The sequence below is a fragment of the Crocodylus porosus genome, unplaced genomic scaffold, assembly GCF_001723895.1.
Source record: "Crocodylus porosus isolate Cpor-Errol unplaced genomic scaffold, CroPor_comp1, whole genome shotgun sequence".
Lineage (NCBI taxonomy): Eukaryota > Metazoa > Chordata > Crocodylia > Crocodylidae > Crocodylus > Crocodylus porosus.
The window spans coordinates 7862896-7881308 of record NW_017728951.1 but is presented as its reverse complement, the minus strand read 5'-3'; the positions used below and the strand labels follow the sequence as shown (position 1 = coordinate 7881308).

General features: G+C 41.4%; 1 protein-coding gene across 1 annotated transcript; it reads right to left on the bottom strand.

Annotated features, from left to right (window-relative positions):
• Nucleotides 1-4749: 4749 nt before the first annotated feature.
• TEX36 (testis expressed 36) lies at nt 4750-17329 on the bottom strand. The gene is made up of 3 exons (XM_019555599.1): nt 17200-17329; nt 7361-7438; nt 4750-5351 (listed from the first exon to the last, which is right to left on the bottom strand). The coding sequence occupies exons 1-3, from the start codon at nt 17278-17280 to the stop codon at nt 5121-5123; spliced, it is 390 nt and encodes a 129-aa protein (XP_019411144.1). The 5' UTR covers nt 17281-17329; the 3' UTR covers nt 4750-5120.
• Nucleotides 17330-18413: the final 1084 nt, after the last annotated feature.

The window sequence follows — 18413 nt, the reverse complement described above, 5'->3', positions numbered from 1 at the left end:
TATTCAGAGACAGAAATCAGTCTCTCTCAACTGCTTTTGTTGATCTGTTCCATTTTTATACTTCAATACTTCAATATTGATGGGGCAAAAGAGAAAGCACAAATGTAAGTATGACTCCCTTGGGCTGGAACCTAGGACTTCCCTCTCCCATCTGAATACCCTAATCATCTGGCTGTAAAGTCACACTTAGTTTTGCACATGGCTGGATGGACACACACACACACACTTTCCTGCTAGCCCAATAAATGTTCAAGTAATCCAGGCAGAGTAAAACAGCCCATGTAACACCACTATAGAATTTCCTACACCCTGGTGGCAAAGCTGGTTTCATGGCTGAATAACCAGGACAATTGGCTGGAGCTCCATCAAGCTATGTTAGCGCAGATGGAAGGGGCACATGTCTCTGCCCAGGTTCCCCAGGAGTCTAATGCAGCTGCCGAGTGATTAGGACCCTCCTGTGGAAGATGTAGGTTTGAACTTCCCTAGGCTGAAAAGAACATAGAACTCAGACCTCCTGCACCCTGTGTGCATACTCTAATTAATCATCTTTTTATACAAAAAGGTGGCAGTGCCTCTTTTTCCTTCTACGTTTTGTGCGGCACTAGATCTGTGAAACATGCTCGGAGCACAATTCCTAAATTAAGGCTGTCAGGTAACATGGGCCAAGGAACAGCTAGTTTATGGATGTGGTCATGAGCGGGCCTAAGCATGAGCTGTGTACAGAGTTGTTCAGTTCTGTCAAGACTGAGGTGGCTTCTTGGCTTGCAAGAAGAAAAACATTAGACCCTTGGGGAATGTTGAAAACTGAGTCACTATGAAAAAACCCTGCAGGTTGATTTACCTTGTCCATTTTCCACTTTCTGCACAAATAGTACAGTTGATTTCACCTTATGGACCTATACAGCAACCAGGGCCCTAAGGACCTTTCTACACTGGGCTGGAATTCATCCTGTGGACAAACCACTGCAGCTGGAGCTTTTTTTTAATTTCAGGTCCCAGACATCAGATTTCTTTGTAATAATTCTTGAAATTTCACTTGCAAATCTATGCAACTGCGGTACAACAAACTCAGAAAAAAGATGGATCAGGAGAAGGAGTTGACAACCTGCTGACTTTTCATAACCATTATGCAGCTGCCTGATTGAATCATAAATTGAATGTTTTTAATGGTTTACTCACACCCACAACTGCCATGCTTCCAAATTAAGGTCAGTTAGGATTACTTCCCTGCTGAATACACTTTCCTTTAATTAGATATTCTAGAGATAAAGTGTTTTAACAGCTTATTATTTTAATACTTTGGGGGGGAGGCTAGCATAAAACAAGAAATCTGGGATGAGGCAGCTGTATATGATCCTTCTGTGCTCTATGGAAGAATAGTTTTCCATGTTTTGCCATACTATAGCAGGTAGAGGGAAGGAGGGATGAGCAAGAGAATGCCACCAGGAAACTCAGGTTTAAACACAAAAATATACTTTGGGATTATGGCTTTTTGCAGGAATTCTGATTTTACTAAAATAAAAATCAATTTGGCCCAAGGCCTGACCTACACCCAGAAGTTGTACCAGTGTAACAGTTAGGGATGGGCTTTTTAAAAAAAATCAGAAGTTATTTTCACAGCCCTTCTAATATAATGCAGTACACCAGTATAGAGAGTCTTGGCATTAGTATAAATTCTTTCCCACAGCTGGATTAGAGGGACTGTACTTTTTTAACTCTACTGACATAATTAAAATTGTGCAACAGGTATGTTTCTGGTAGCCGTCCTACCACACAACTTCACTGAACATGAACTCCAGAACAAATAAGGCTTGCCCTCACTGCATGAGCAAGCTCAAGTTATTTCACTTAAGCTAGTCTCCAGATTAATTTGAATGACTATGCTGTGAAACAATATTTATGGTATGCAGAATGATTTGATTATCAGAACAGGGTGAGTAAATTAGCAGCTGATGAGTTGTAATTCAAGCTGTTTTATCTCCACTGAATTGACCAGCTCTAGCATCAACTGTCCTCCAGTGTAATATCAAAGCACCACTTAAGCAACAAACCTGTAGACAGGAGATAGGTTAGGAGCAACACACTAGTTACAACTCAACCCTCAATGTAGTGAAGGCAGCCCCATATACTATTATACAAAAAGAGGTTGTAACCTATGCATGGTCACTGACCTTGTTAAGATGACCGTGCAGGTTATAACACCGTATTGTGAAGCATAAGCAGTCACACGGGGGAAAGATAATGTCCAGCATGCCTGTGAAGGCTATTTGGTGCCACAGAAAGAGCTTTGAGAGTTTCTTGCGGGTGTGAAGTTCACCAACTAGGCAAAATGAGGAAAAAAGGGGAGAGAAACCTGAGTCTGGTATAAACACAGAAGTATAGCTTCATCTGAATTTAGTTAACATGGCACCATTTCATGAGTAAACACCCTCTTTTCACTTTAAATCTGGCTTATCAAGTATTTTGTATCAGTAAGTTTCAGGAACTAGAACTGATTTTAAAATTATATAAAGGTGCTGCCTATTGGAGCTGTACTAGTTTAGCAAAACCCAATTTCTATGCTTGGACAAGCCCCTAAAATGTTGCAAGGGCCTAGAAAGGAGCAGATAGCTAACTCTGCTGCTTGTTGAGGCAGGCAGCAATTGTGCACTGAATGTTTTTACAACAAGGATGTTAGCTATGTACAGTTAATTACCAATGCTCTTCAAAGACACAGGACTTGCATATATTTTGTATTTGCACTAAGAAAATATCCTGATTGTGTATTGCTATTTTTGTATCAATACATCACTTCCAAAGCCTTAAAATTTGGTGCTCTGTCACAGAAGCAGCAATACCAGTCAATACCCAAATCACTCTGTAAGTTTTCCTGGACTAATCAGAAGATTGCCCTGACCCAGTCTTTCTTCATGTTGTTAAGCCTAACTATGCTCAGCTAATCCTTATTAACTGTCAGATGGCAGTGCTTTCCTGAGCACTCTCTGAACTAGCAGTTGGAGCAAACAACTCCCTCCAAAGGGAAAAAAACACCTCATAATACAAACTACTCCATATGCTTCTGATTGAAGCACCTCATCGTCGGAGAAATCACTGTGATGAGATTCATGACCTAATCCAGAGTGCACAAGAGGACCATTAAGTTCTAATACATGGGATTTCTGATTAGAGTTTAAAAATTAAATATTGTATTTTGTCTCATATTTGTTTTAGAGGAGACATGGATTTGAGATATCGGGGAGTCATCTCTTTCATTCAGTCTAGCTAATGCACTGTATATTCCACCTTGGATAGAGATTTCATGTATTCTTGTTTTTTCCCCTACAGTCTTTACTGAAATTTGGTTGTGAATCTATAACTAAACTAATCCTGAACTTCTAAGTGTAACTCTGAGTCACAGTTTAAGCAAGAAAAAAAAAATTAGAAGAGAAATAAATCTGTAATCTTCCTATTGCGGTTGAAAAGCGTAACAAACCAGAAAGCCTTATTTCACTGTATTCATCTGTAATATTAAACCCCAGATCAACATTACAAATGTAGCAAGAATGTGTTTCTTCCTTCTGGTGGAGGTCCAAGATTGCCCTCTTGAGTATGCTGAGCCGCATGGGGTACTTCACATACCATGTGATTGGCACGTATTTTGGTTTTGAATCAGTTTGGAGATGAAATCATTGTCTAAAACTATGGAAAAATCTCATTTTAGAGCTGTCAGGCTGGTTCTGTTCACTTTGAAATAAAAAATAATTTTCTAATAACACTATGTAACTTGGCTTTTAATCTGTTTTCTTATTGTTTAATGATGTTTTTTGTTTCAAAATGTTGTGCAAAACCCCGAGACCTCTGGTAGGGGGCACTTCATAAATAAAATAATTATTTATTATTTTAGCATGTGCTCATAAGATTACTATGTTTTTGGAAATCCTCCAATATAATATAGTTTGATGTGACATGAGGAGGTCATCTATTGTATGTAAGTTAGTGGAAAAAAGATATATCTACACAGTGAAAGGAATATATAATTTTGACATATTTAAGCTAACTCTTGCTGCTTCTTTTCAGCTCATTAGATTCAAAGTGTTTGGATTTCATGTTGTTTCTTTGCTAGTCCAGTCAACCTATCCTAGAAATGTATGTTTATTTCCCCATTCCACTTTAATCTGCATAGCAGCGAGTTTATTTGTAGACACTTTTTGAGACACTTGCTTTGGTTTAAAACTGTGATAAACTACACAAGTGGTGCTCAATCTTTTGGCTCCATGGGCCAAATAAATGAAGCAGGATAGTCTACAGGCTGGACTGGGTCCTGAGCACCCTGCAGGATTGGGCCCTACCAATGTCACAGTTGGATCCAGCGCAGCTGTACTCGGTCTCATGCTGCCCTGTGTACCTCTGTGTTGTCCTGCTCATCCAAGCACTGCTTGGCTTCATACCACCTTGCTCAGCCCTGTGTGCCTCCAAGCTGTCCCACTGTCCCACGCTGCTCCACTTAGCCCAGTGCACCTCCAGGCTTCCCAGATCAGCCGCATCTAGTGCACAAGGCCATGCTATCTGGCCCATGGGACTCCTTCCAGCTCTGGAAATTTGACAGCAGAACAGCAACAATTAGATGCCACTGCTTCCCTGTGACAAATTTTTGGACCTGGGGGGAAGCCCTGCAGGCTGGATAGCACACATAGGCACCAACTCTGTGCGTGCTCCAGGGTTCAAGCACCTACTGAAAAGAATGAGCAGGTGCTCAGCACCCATGGACAGGGACGGGGGTCCCATGCCGGCTGCTTTGCCCCACGTAGGCTTATTTGCCCTGGGCTGTGGGCCAAAGAAGTGACAAAGAACAGCTCGGGTTGTGGCAGTGAAGCCAGAAGTCCCCCGGAACTGATACTTCCGGTTTCACTTTTGCTGCGTCCCTCGGATGCTGGTTAGTAGAGTTTTCCGGCTAATAAAGTGCCGGTTAACACAGTTTTTGCTGTAAATCAAAACTGTTTGGCAAGTGCTGCAAGATCTATTTTGCAATATTACATTTACTCTGTTATGTTTGAATGGTAAGAGTTCAAACTAAGAGAAAGGCCATTGATTAGAGTCAGCAGACACCATACAAGAGTTTTGTAATGAATATGCTTGCTTAACTACATTTGTTTTTCATTCTCACGAATGGGCTTATCAATCCAACATCTTTCCAAGTGCTGTTTCGGATAATGCCTACAAAAAGGGCGCTCAGTATTTTGGTCCCCTGTGAATGATGTTTGATAAATGCTGAAGCCATCATTACTACTAGGAATGGACTCATGTGCCCATAGAAAGAAATTTTCTGACTTCTGCTGACTTCTTTCAGGTTTAACCTTCTTTCGTCCTAAACCCTGGAAAAAATATCAAAGAAAAATTGATGAAAATTAATTTACCTTTGAGGACCTTGGTTTTACTAATAAAATGGGTAAATTAAAGGAAAAAAATGCTATTTCCTCACAGAGAAAATAAAGAACCTGACAAACATGATTTTAAGAATTAAGCTGGTCTGCAGCAAGTGATAAAGTTGCAAATATTATTTCCTGGTCTACCTATATACATGTTTCTGGTAGCAAAATGAACTACACTATAGCACAAAGGAAAACTTCAGATAAATAGGTTAACTTTTTAAATTTATTATGTGTAAAATAATACTTTGCATTCCTTTATATATTCAAAGTGAAGTACAAGCATTAGCTACATTCACTTTTTCAACACTGTGGGGCAGATGAGTAAATATTGTTATTTCTGTTCTCCATGTTAGGAAATGGAGACAGAGTATGAAACTAAAATCTTCAAACGTGTTCTTTACTTTGGAAGTCCACAGAATCTGATTTTCACATCTCTGGTAAGTGCGATAAGCACTGAACCACTGGACAAGAGAAGGACTTCCTTCACTATTTTTGTGAATCATTTCCTTCGCTTTCTCATTTCATGAAAAGGAAACATTTTGTTTTGAGTCAAAAGACATTTCATGTAGAACAAAATTAATATTTTCAGAGGGGTTTTTTGTATTCATGAGGAAAAACAGAAAATTTAAATTAAACCAATTTTTGTGATTTTTCAGTTCAGTAAACCGAGGATAGGAAGGCCTCTATTCCCCTTGTTCAGTGCAGCAGTAGGCTTCTCTCAAGCTTCACATAAGCAAGCAAAGAGGGGAGTAAGATGATTACGCCTGAGACCCGCTGATCAGTACTTATACAGGCCCAGGACTTAAGAAAGAAAGACATCAGCATTTGTCCCAGGCTGAATACTGCAATAATGGATATGGTGAAGCTATGGAGAGGCGGTGTTACAGTCCAGAAGCTTGCATACAGGCTGGGGGTTAGATAGTGTTTTCCACAGTCCCTCCATAATTCCCTTAAAAAAAGACCATTCACTCTAACTTTTGGAAGGAAGGATGATTTTTACATACACAGAAGTGTAAGAATGGCTGTTTCAGAAATCCAGAATGTTCGATTTGCTGCAGAGAAATACAGAGATCACAGCTTTAGGGCAGACTGTGATACTACAAAGCCTAAAAGTTAAGTTTAGTTTCAGTAATTTTGATGTAACTGTAGCTGAGGAATTAAGTGTTCCTTATGTCATTGCTCCTGTTTTCAAAACATGGAATGGCTTTTTTATTATTATATAATTATTATTTCTACTGGCTTACAAAATGACAAATGATTTGAGTGCCCAAGTTGAGATGAAAAGGTCTGACTTTTAGGAGGCAGGTATATGCTTTTTCTGAAAATCAGGCCCCTTTGTGGTGCTCAAATTTGAGACCCAAAATTACTAATGACATTTAAAATAATTAATTGTATTTTGAAATTCAAGCTGAGTAAGTTCATTTCATAAGGCCTGTACCCCTGACTAAAGACCAAATTCTGGTAGAAGAGCCACCTATGCATACACAAAAGGAAAAAATTACAAATGTATCAACAGAAGAGTATGCAAAGCCATCACACACCAAGCACTCAATGCATCCAGATTTTTTTTAAAAAAATCAATATAATAATACTTTTGCAGGTGGCCAATCCATCTGTCTGTGGAATAAGAGAAACTGCCATGGTCTGAATTGTTAGGTTCCAAAAGAAATCCAGCATGTCTGTATCAGTCTTGCCAGATTCTACATGAGTATTCCAGACACTTATAAAAGATTAGTTAGGTGGGTCTGTGAAGATATGTTCACATGTTATTACATATAGGAAGATATATCCTAATGTCAATAATTTGTGCATGCAGTATTGCTACTTCTGTTAATTTTCTTTCATCCCTTTTTTTTAAGGATCCCTGATGCTTGCAAGTGAGAGAAAAAAATGATGCCTTTAAATAATGGACAAGTTGAGAGAAGTGAACTTTTTAATTTTTGGATACTTACAAAATCAAAGTACTCCCCTCCATTCTGTAAACAATGTTTGTTGTCATGAGATGAAAATGGGAAGTTGTTTACCGCTTGCTGAAAAAAAGGAAACAAAAGGGAAGACGATGAGTTTTAAGATACTTTTCCCACATGTGCTGCAAACAGTTCTCATGTTCTAGGTGCATCTACACGAGATGTTTGATGCACAGTAGACTAATTGTACTGTTCATTAGTGCACACAGAAAAAAGTGTGCAAATGCAAAGTAGTGTTAGTCTACTGTGCATTAAATGTCACACAAAAAACATGTGATCATGCTAATGCGCAGTATGGCAGACTACTACGCATTGATTTAGGACTTGATTATACAAGTACTAAATTTAATGTCCAGTAGGCACTGCACATTAATGAATGTGTAGATGCACCCTTCAAAAAATGAAACAATTAATAGAGGTACTTTTATTTATTAAATCTTCATCAGTAAACTTTTTCAAAAGAATTTAATATTCCAATCACTTGTTGAATATGCACGATTAAAGATAAATGTAAACTTCCACATTAGAAAAAACGAGTACCAAAATATTAAGAGAAATGTCAAAGCATTTTGTATGACTCACTACTGAACCCAAAACTAATTAAAATTCAACTACAAAAGGGTACTCAGCATTGAATTTATCTGTGATTTATTTATTGAATACGATCTGGTAACCTTCTGTGATGGGAAGAAAAGGCATTAGGCACAGAACTACTTTTTAATCTTACTTTTAAATGTACTTCACTAAATTTTGTAAAATTAAAATTTACAAATCAAAAAGGGATCTGAAAATGCATGTGTGTGTGTGTATATGTATTTAAATACTTGTAAAAATAGTTAACAGATGTAATTTATTTTAAAAGCGTGTTGAATGACATTTTAGTATACATAAAATGGCTAAAATATGAAACTCTAAAAACGTTCTCAACTACTAGATACCTCGTTTCTGCTTCTCCATACACCATCTTTCTGTTTTGTGTTAGTAACTTTCTGTTCTTGCAACTGCTCTAATGATTTTTAGATTTAATATTGTGGCATGAATATTCCAAGTTATTTCTATGAGTCTTCACTGCCATATGGTGTAACTAGTTTTACTGTGGCATAAGATAAAAAGTGATTTCAAATAAACTGTGGTTTATAAAAGAAAATCAAAATCAGTTGTAAAGAAAAATACATTTAGGGCCTGACCCTGCAAGTACAACCATGGAGAGGTAAGGATCTGATTGCAAGGAATTAGTTGCAGGATCATTGCTTAGGTCACGACTAAAGGTGCACTTGATAGATATTGTTCAGCCTTGTGCTGTGTGCCTAATCTTCACATGATTTCTCACCCAGTCTTAGCTGGACTGTGGCCATGTGTGTTTTTGTTAATTATGGAGCTGTACTAGTTTTTCAAGGCCCCAATTCTTTAGCTACTCCATGCAGTGAATTCCTAGGGAAATCACTGGAAATTTCATAAGTAGAATATATTAATAAAAATATTGATCAGCCATGGGATCAATATTCATTTAGGTCCCAATTTTGTGAACACTTATGCACCAGAGTTAGAGTTCAGTGTAACTACTTGCATATATATAAACTTGTAGGATATGCACCCTATGTCTCTTGACCTATTACTTAAGTGCCCAGTCACTTACACATTAGCAGTGAGTTTATTTATAGTTCTTAATTGCTGAAGAAAAAGTGAAAAATAAAAGAAGTATTGATTGAATATTGTCTGTTGAAGTTACTGAAGAAATTAAATAAGCAGGAACAGCTATAGTAAAAGGGGTTTAAATCTATAGTAAAGAAAGTACAATGAGGTAATATAATCTAAGAAAGTACTGTATGCTTCAGAAAATTAATTAACCTCACAGCCAGGGAGTTCCTTCACATAGGGAGATTAGAGACAGTCAGCTTCACACATAGTGAGCTTCCAGCAGTCTTCATCAGCAGTTTTTTAAGAAGTCAAAACAAAACAAACTTTCTGAAGCTGTGTTTTTATTGACATTGCATTCTAGTCTCTCTACAATGTCTTCTTACTCCTTCGGTTGACATTCATTCTCTTTTTACTAAAATTGTTCTAATTCATCATATATGGGGGATAGGGCCTTCGTTAATAGTGAGAACAGCTACACAGACTAAGCAGAGGTGATAATAGCATAGGAAATGCCATACCAGTACAGATCAAAGGTCTGTCCAGAGACATAACTAGGGCAGGGCAAACTGGGCAGCCACCTTGGACACCCAGCTGGCCCTTGGGCACCCAGCTGTGTCCATGTACTACCAAGTCTGTCTACCCTGGTAATTTTTTGCTAAGGGACTTGCTACACTTTAATTCTGGGTGGCTCCTGGATTAAACCCTGGATTGTCTGCACATTAACACCTTTAAGTAGTTTAAAACACTCAATATGCAGCTCAAAGTTAAGCCACTCCAGAGCAAGATTCTCTCTTGATCTGCATAATCCAGCTCCTGTTCCATTAAGATGTGGCTCCTTCCCACAGGCGTGCTGCTCAAACTGAAGGTGTGACTGCAAGCTAGTGCTAAACCAATCAGCATTTGTGTGGTTCACAGTGGGCATGTTTACACATGCAAATAACATGGGATCAGTTTACTTTAGAGTAAATTACTCTACTAAACTGACCCAGGCAGGCACCTACATATGCAGGCTGTGTCCTGACAAGCGCGGTATATACCGCACATTCAGTTGTTCTCCATGCTGCAAGGGTCCAGAGGGGAAAAAAATGCGAGCGTTGCATGTGACAGCAACATGCACTGCCCAAAGCCAGAGCCTGGCTGGCTGGAGCCACAGTAGGATAGCTGCTGCTGCAGCCCCAGAAGGCCCAAAGAGCCCCAGTTAAGGCTGCTGGGGCCAGCACATTGCTGGCCACAGCTTTTCCTATCCCACCCAGGGTAATTTGCCACAGCAGCACAGCACACATGGCACAAGCATTCCCCAAGGACAATTAGTGGCAGCACAAGGAGATAAAGCTCTCCTAGCCCAGGTCCATGACCACAACACTTGGGCTGGGAGATAAGGATCTCCCAGCAGCAGCCCCACAATCATGGAGCTGGCGCTGGGAGCTCCCTGCTGCCAGGCAGGGGGACATTGTCCTTATGCCCTGGCAGCAGGCAGCTCCTGGAGGCAGGAAGCAATCTCCCATCCCCTGCTGCCTGGGAACACATTTGCTCCTGGTCAGGACTTTACATGTGTGCTACTGTGCGGTTATGAGTCACGAGTAAATTTGCTACTTTCATTTGCAGATAGCAAATTTACTCACAATTAGAGCCAATTACTGCACAGTAAGTGTCTGCACGTGTAGATGCAGATACTTACTGCACAGTGATTAGCTCTACAGCACAGTAAAGTGTCTCATGTAGATGCGTCTGGTGTAATGTGTAAAAAGACACTAACAATGATTAGAGTCAGATTCCTCAGACAAAGATGAAAATCCACATAATGCACTACAACCCTCTACTCTGCTCCTAAACTCGCCTCCTAACTTCTCCCTTTTAGTCAAATTCTTCTTTCGGTTACACTGAGGTTAGCAAAGTTACTTCAGTTTTAAATCAGTGCAAATAAGGTAAAGAATGGCTTCTGATCTAATGCCATTACAGAAGTACTACAAAGATACTACCAACACAGGGCCATTGAGAGAAAACATCAGAACAGATACACAGTTGTTAACTAGAAGAGAAGAAATGTCAACCTACAGTAGGAGCCACACTGTCCATTTTGTTTTAGAATGCCAACCACCAAGCAAATATGCTGGGTAAACCCAAATGATGGAATCCAGTAAAATCAGGACATTTAGCTTTTTTGAAATGGAGACTGAGTTCACCTTTTTCTGGGGGCCAGAGATCTGGGTGTAAGACATCCTGAGTTCCAGAAATGGAGTTCAGTTTGCTATGTAGAGTACAGATTTTGTTACCTTTACCTTGAGTGCATCTACATATGCAAATGCTGTGGGGTAGCTTTACTCTAGAGTGTTTTACTCTACAGTAAACCCCCCTTAGGCAGGCAGCTACACATGCGGGGATGTGGAAGCAGATTTGCTGCTCATGGCAGCAGTCTGTTCCCAACCCTTCTGGCCCTGCGCTGGCCCTCCGCAGCAACCAGGGGAAGCTCTAGGCCGGGGCAGGCAATGCATTTTGGCTGGAGTGCCGAAAAAACCACAAGGTCTACCTTGGAAGGTGCTGGAGTGATGGCATGCCAGAAAAACAAAATGAGGGCAGGGGGGTGAAGGGGAGGCGGTACATGGCAGGACACACTGCTTATTAATATATTTAATAATTATAAATGTTGCCTTTGTTTTTGCGTATTCCTTTTTTGTTAAATATATTGCAGTGAGAGAGAGAGAGAAGAGAGAAATAAGAGAAAGAGAAGAGAAAGAAAGAGGGAAAGAGAAAGTAAAAAGAGAAGAGCGAGCGAGAGAGAAAGGAGAGCAGAGAGAAAACCAGACACATACACATGCACACAGAGAATCATACACACACAGACATACACACAGAACTACATGTGCACAAACACAGAGAACCAGAATCTCCCCTGCCCAGATGGGGGCTTGTGGCTAGCTGCCCCACTAGTGGATCAGGGCATGGGGCTGGGACCTGCCTCTCCCCTGCAGCTATTTCCAAGCCCCCGCCTTGTTCGCCCAATCCAGGCATAGGGCTGAGAAAAAGCAGTGGGGCTGGGATCTGCCCCTGACTGGAACAGTTCCCAGTCAGCCCCTGCTGTGTGGGGAAGCCTGCATGTGCAGCCCGGAGCTGGCTGGGAACTCCCCAAAACAGGACAGTCCCTAGCCAACTCCAGGCTATACATGCAGAGTTCCCCATGTATCCCAAGGCCAGCTGGGAACTTCCCCCAATCAGGGGCAGGCTCCAGTCAGCTCCAGGCTGGGCAGGGAACTCTCTTCATGCAGGGAGCTCCCACCTGCTGCTCTGTGATTGCGGAGCAGGGAGCTGGAAGCATGTTCCAGCCCTGGCTCCACGATTGCAGAGTGGAGGCTGGAACAAGCTGGGGCTCAGAGCTTCCTGCTGCAAGGGCAGGGGGACATTGTCCCTGCCTGGGCTCTGGTGATGGGGCCCACTCCAGTAACAGGCAGCGCCCAGGGACAGGAAGCAATCTTGCACACCCGGCTGCGCAGCAGACTGGGAGCAAATTTGGTCCTGGTCAGTGTTCTACACGTGCTGTGCTGCACAGTATTTATTCAGCAGTTAATTTGCTACTTGCATTTGCAGGTAGCAAATTAACTGCTAAGTAAAGGAAATTACTGTGCAGTAAGGGTCATTACATGTAGACAGTGACACTTACTACACAGTAATTAGCTCTACTGTGCAGTAAAGGATCTTGTGTAGATGTGCCCCTTGTGTAAATTTGGTCTAGCAAAGGTACAAAGATTTCCAAGTCTATCCCTCTATGAATTCATTAAGTCCCTTTTGTTCTGTAATGACATCATGTTAAAATGAAATTTACCATATATTAATAGCAGTCTATATTAACAATATTGAAAAAAACTCAATAAGCTGAGTAGACAGCAGTTGCTTTGGGATAAGCAGCCGAGGTGGCTGATTGGTTCCAAACCCCCCCCCCCCCACCCCCATGGCAGGTTGTTGTGGTGTTTTGGGGGGTTTTTTGCCCCTTGCCCTTGCCTTTTTTTAAATCTCATTACAGCATAGGTGTTCTCTAGGTGGCAGAAAATGCACAAATGGATCCTGGGTCAGCTGTTGTGACCTGTGTGGAAAGTGCCATGTTTGTCTACCTCCCAGAGGGTCATGAGCACTGCATTTGCACCAGGTGTAAGCTGGTGTCTTCCCTGGAGGAGAAGACTCAAGGGTTGGAAGCACGGGTAATCATGCTGCATTGCATCAAGGACTAGGAAGATTACACTGAAAAGAGTTATGAGAGGCTGGTACTGGAGAGGCCAAGCGGCAATGAGAAGTGGCAACATGTGACTGCTCAAAGAAGGAGGGTCCACAGAATTGAAGAGCAACTGCTTGAAGTCAGCAACTGCTTTCAAGCACTTTGTGGTGGAACTGCTGAGGAAAAGACAGAGGAGAGGACATCTGCAGGCATGAGGCAGAGGAGGCAGCAGCCTAGAGAGCAGGAAATGCCAGGCCCCAAGGCCAGGGCCTCCAGGATCACTACACCAAGAAGGAAGAGTGGTGGTGGTGACCTTCTCTGGGGGGACAGAGGCATCAATTTGTCATCCAGATTTGGAAGCCCAGGCAGTGTGCTGCCTCTGTGGAGCCCAAATTCAGGATGTCACAGAAAGACTGCCAAAGCTCATCATCCATCAGACCACTACACTTTCCTGTTTGTTAATGTAGGCACTAATGATACGTCTGAGAATTACACCGAATAGATCAAAGGTGACTATGAGGTTCTTGCCAGGAAAATTAAGGAGCTTGGTGCATCAGTGGTAGTGCTGTCATTAATTCTTCCTGTGGAAGGCAAGGGTCCAGGCAGAGACCATTGTGAACATGGATGTGTAGCTAGAATTGGACATGTAGCTGAGATGGTGGTGTTGATGTGACGGATTTGGCTTCTTTTACAACAGGCAGATGTTCTTGGGAAGAAGACTGATATCAAGAGATGGGATCCATCTGAAGAAAATAGGGAAGAGTATCTTTGGGCATTGTCTGGCCAACCTAGTAAGGAGGGGTTTAACTAGGTTCCACGGGAGATGGTGATCAAAACCCTCCAGTGACCCAGCACACAGTCCAGAGGGGAAAGGACTCAAGAAGCAACTCTGGGAAATGGCCAGAGAGCTACAGAACTACAACAAGCGGTGCAAAAGGGAGGCTTATAGGTCAAAATGCAAAATATGTTCAATGCATGTATAAAAATGTAGAAGTATGGGGAATAAACGAGATGTTCTGGAAGCTGCAGCCTGTGAAAAAAGATGACCTGCTTGGCATCACAGAGACCTGGTGGGACAGTTTTTATGACTGAAATATCAACATCAAGGGTTATGCTGTTTCAGATGGACAGGGTTGGGAGAAAATGTGTTGGTGTTGTCTTGTATGTCAAAAACACATACACTTCTTCCCTGGTTAGGAGGAAGAAGACTGCAAAATGAAGCTACAGTATAATGGTGGAGATTTATTATAGGGTACTACATCAGGAAAAGTAGATGAATCAGGAACTCTTCAAGCAGGTGACAAATCTATCCAAAAGCTATGGGATGGTACTGATGGGCGACTTAATTTTTCTGGACATCTGCTGGAAGAACAATGCAGTCAAACATACAATGTCAAGCTTGTTCCTAACTTGTGTGGAGGACAACTTTCTGTTTCAGAAAGTGAAGGATACAACTAGAAGTTCTTCTATCTCAGACCTGACCAACAGGGAAGAATTGGCAGAGGATGTCAAGGTGATAGGCAACTTGGGAGGAAAAAAACTTGATATGATAGAATACAAGACACTGGCCCCAACTAAAAGCTTACCCAGCTCTGCCCTGTTGCCTCATTCAGGCTATGAGCTTCCCTTAGTTCCCCCTGGATGGCTCCAGGGAACAGCTCAGGTGCCTGCTTGTCCATCTGCTGCAGACATCTCTTTCAAAGAGCCCCTTACACTTCAGCATGCAGGGCCAGACTGCCTCCTCTGGCTCAGGCTATGGGATTGTATGTGTGGAAGCTGTGCCCCCTTTTTGGTCATGTGCCTTCCCCAGCTCTCCACAGGGTTTTCCCTGTCAATCGAGGGCCAGCCTGCCCTCCCGCAGCTGTGGCCCCACACAGCAGATGAGCCTGCTGCATCTTTTTAAACTCCACACGGCCACGGTTTCCTCTCCTCCCCTTCCCTTACACCCAAGTTGTCATAAAGAAGAGGGAAGGCACTTTCTCTCTCTTGCTGTCAAGGACATGGACTAATGGCTTGAAGTTGCAGCAAAGTAAGTTTAAACTTGACAATGAGACAGTGGAATAGACTGCTTAGGGAAGTTGTGGACTCTCCATCACTTGAGGTGTTCAAGAAGAGGTTGGACAGGTCAGGGATAATCTAGGTTTACCTTTACCTATGTTCTGATGTGGGTATTTCCTATGTTTCTGGGTTTTATTGGTTGCCCTTGCCCCTTCCTCCTCCTCTACCTTCTTTCTGGTGTATGTGTCAGGGTGTTTTTAAGCACCTTCCCAGAGGCATTGGGTACTGGCTACAGCCAAATCTGGGGACTTAGACTTAGGTGTGTCAGTGCTCCTGTTGAAAGCAAAACCAGAGGCTCCTGGTTAGAGGGCCTTACCCCTCCACTCAGAGTCAGACCAATCACCATATTTGGAGTCAGGAAATATTTTTACCCCATGGTCAAACTGGTATGGACTGGGGGGGGGGGGGCATTGCCTTCCTCTGTAGCCCTCTACCAAGGGTTACTTGAGTATATATTGACAACATTCATAGAATCTGCCGGACATCAGCTGCCACAGTTCCCCTGCTTTACCTATGGCAGGTTAGGGTGTTAGGTCTGTGCTGTCAGGGCTGATGGTAGTCTTATGTAGAGTTTAGATTATGAAGTGTATAGGATGGTTTGGATAGAAATGATCCTGCCTAAAGCAGAGGGCTGGACTAGATGTCCTCTGGAGGTCCCCTCCAGCCCTACTTCTCTATCATGCTATGAATTACCATATATTTTGCCTTCATGAACTCGGAAATCAGATCATTCTAAACATTACAATTATTACCACAAATCTGGTCCTCATTCCTATTGAATAGTTTACTATATATGTTTAATGTCTTAAGAATTACACTTAAAGAAAACAGAAATAAAACATAGTTAATAGTTTAACGTACTGGGGCTATAAAATATTGCCAGGTTAGTGCTCCATTAACCCTATTAGGCTAAAAACAGTCATTACATTTGCCCTGAGATAATCCATTTTATCCTAGGACAAAGTACAATTGTTCAGACATCCACATCCATTATCCCAGAATAAAAAGGTTCACAGGATAAGAAGTACTAACAGTTTATCCCAGGGCACCACAAAATGCATCTCAACAGTTATCCTGAGATTGCATCATTGAATCAATGGCAGAAAGTGGCAGTGCATTCAGCTGCTCATTTAACCCTAATTAAAAGGATGCCAATCCTTGGACATTTCTGTTCTGGGACAAACAAAGATATAACATGTCCAGGGACAAGTGCAACATTTGTTCCTAGTCTTATTTGCGTTTAATATCTATAGCTGTTTTAAGGAAAGGAAAGCAAGGGACATCATGGCTGGATCCTATTGCAGGATCAGTGCATGAAGAGTGTGTGTGGAATACTTACTTTAAATGTTCATAATTTTAAAAAAATCTGCACTGATTATTTTAGAATTTGGTTTCATTTCTAATTCTCAGCAAAATCCTAGAAAATAAAACATGTCGAATTTGAAGTGTCTATCTTTCACTAATCCCATTATCAAGAAACAGAATTCCTTGCTAATTTCCTCACATTCAGTTCAAAATTCTTATCAAATTTCAACTAAATGTGCAGACAAAGAGAGAGAGAGAGACAGAGATTGCATATACTCTTTAGACTGACATCAAATTTAATATATTTCAGCACATAAGGAATTTGTCTTAGAAAGTTACAAATAACAAAAAAAGTTGGAACTGAATTTGGAGTTTGGCCTTTAGCATAGAAGGTGCCATGGGTATCTGACATGGTAGGTGAGAAACAGTATATCTTGAGAAAAAAATATTTCTTATCACTCATCTTATTCCCAGAAGCATGAAGACTGCTAGCCACTACATTGTATATTCACTAACCTAAGGGCAAGTGCTATTCTTATTCACATCATTTAGTAAGCATTTACCCAACAATATCCTCTGCCAAGGAGTTCCAGAAATCAATGACATTTTCATAACTCACCTGCTCTCGAATTTTGTATGCTACTGGCAATTTCTTCTCAATGGACTCAGCTTCTTCTGGATTTTGCACCTGTTTTAGCATGGAGCCCGTAATGGATTCAGGTTGGCTTTGTAATACTCCAGGGTGAGGGAACTAGAAAAGATCCACAAAATATCCATTTTGATCAACTAAGAAACAAATCAGCATCAGTAAAAAAGTGAAAAATTATAGTTTTTAACTTATTATTTGTATTACAGCAGCACCTAGAGGCCCCAATCAGAATCTGGGTCCCACTGTACAATATACAAAGATGAGGATGATGCCTGCCTTGAATGGCTTCTAATGGAGAAAGATAAAATAGTTGAGGAAAAGTGGGTAGGGATGTAAGAGACAAGCTGTTTATTAGTTCTGCAGGAATTTTCTCAAAGTTGGTGTGTAGTGACTGTAAATTTTGTAAGAGTTTCTTTAACACCATCACAGCTGCAAGGATTTGTTGTTTATTATGTCCAATGCTTCTACTGCTCTAGGAGGGCATGATCACAGTATAGGCCACTAAGCACCTTGCAGAAGGAGCTCCTCAGCTTGTAGATTCTTGTTCTTAGAACTAAAACAATTGACAATCCTGAATTTTCCAGGACAGCCCCAAGTTTGGGGGCTGTGTCCTGGGAGCCCTGAAAATTTGCTGAAATAGGACTTCTGAGAAATCGATCTCATGTCAGACAACGGCCTCCCAGTTTGCTACCTCCTGAACCAGGAACAGCACAGTGAAGCTAATTAGCTTGCATACAAGACACATAGTAAAGAGCAAAAAATCAGAAACAAAAATGGCGTGCACTTCTGGTTTCAAAAGGCTGTGGAGCATCTGGGAATACATCCTGGAATTTGCTCCCCCAAAAGTTGGTAGCATTTTTTAGAACTTGCAAGAGGAAGCAAAGCACTTGCAAATGGGCATGTGTCTACATGCGTGTTGCTGGAGTGCTTATCACTCAACTGTGAGAGTGTGCTGATATTTAGAGTAACCCAGAGATGAAGGAAATCTAATATGCAATTTTTCTGAAGGGGGGTGGGGGAGAAAAGAAACTGGAGGTAAAAAGAAAGACAACTTCAGGCAGTTTGGAATCTCTGTGCACAAGAGACATTTTGTGAAGATCTGAGAAAGGCCTTTGTAGACTTTGCAAAGTAAAAACAGTTTAAACAGTACAGACAATCTATAACCTAGAGTTCTCTAATTAGTT

Bases quoted from the DNA above. Each gene is read 5' to 3' on its own strand.
- TEX36 (XM_019555599.1), bottom strand. From the start codon at position 17,280: ATGCTAAAACAGGTGCAAAATCCAGAAGAAGCTGAGTCCATTGAGAAG. The intron at 7,439-17,199 runs GTGAGTTATGAA...CCTTTTTTTCAG, and splicing joins CATACAAAATTCGAGAGCAG to CAAGCGGTAAACAACTTCCC. The intron at 5,352-7,360 runs GTAAGTATCCAA...TATTTTTTCCAG, and splicing joins GAGGGGAGTACTTTGATTTT to GGTTTAGGACGAAAGAAGGT.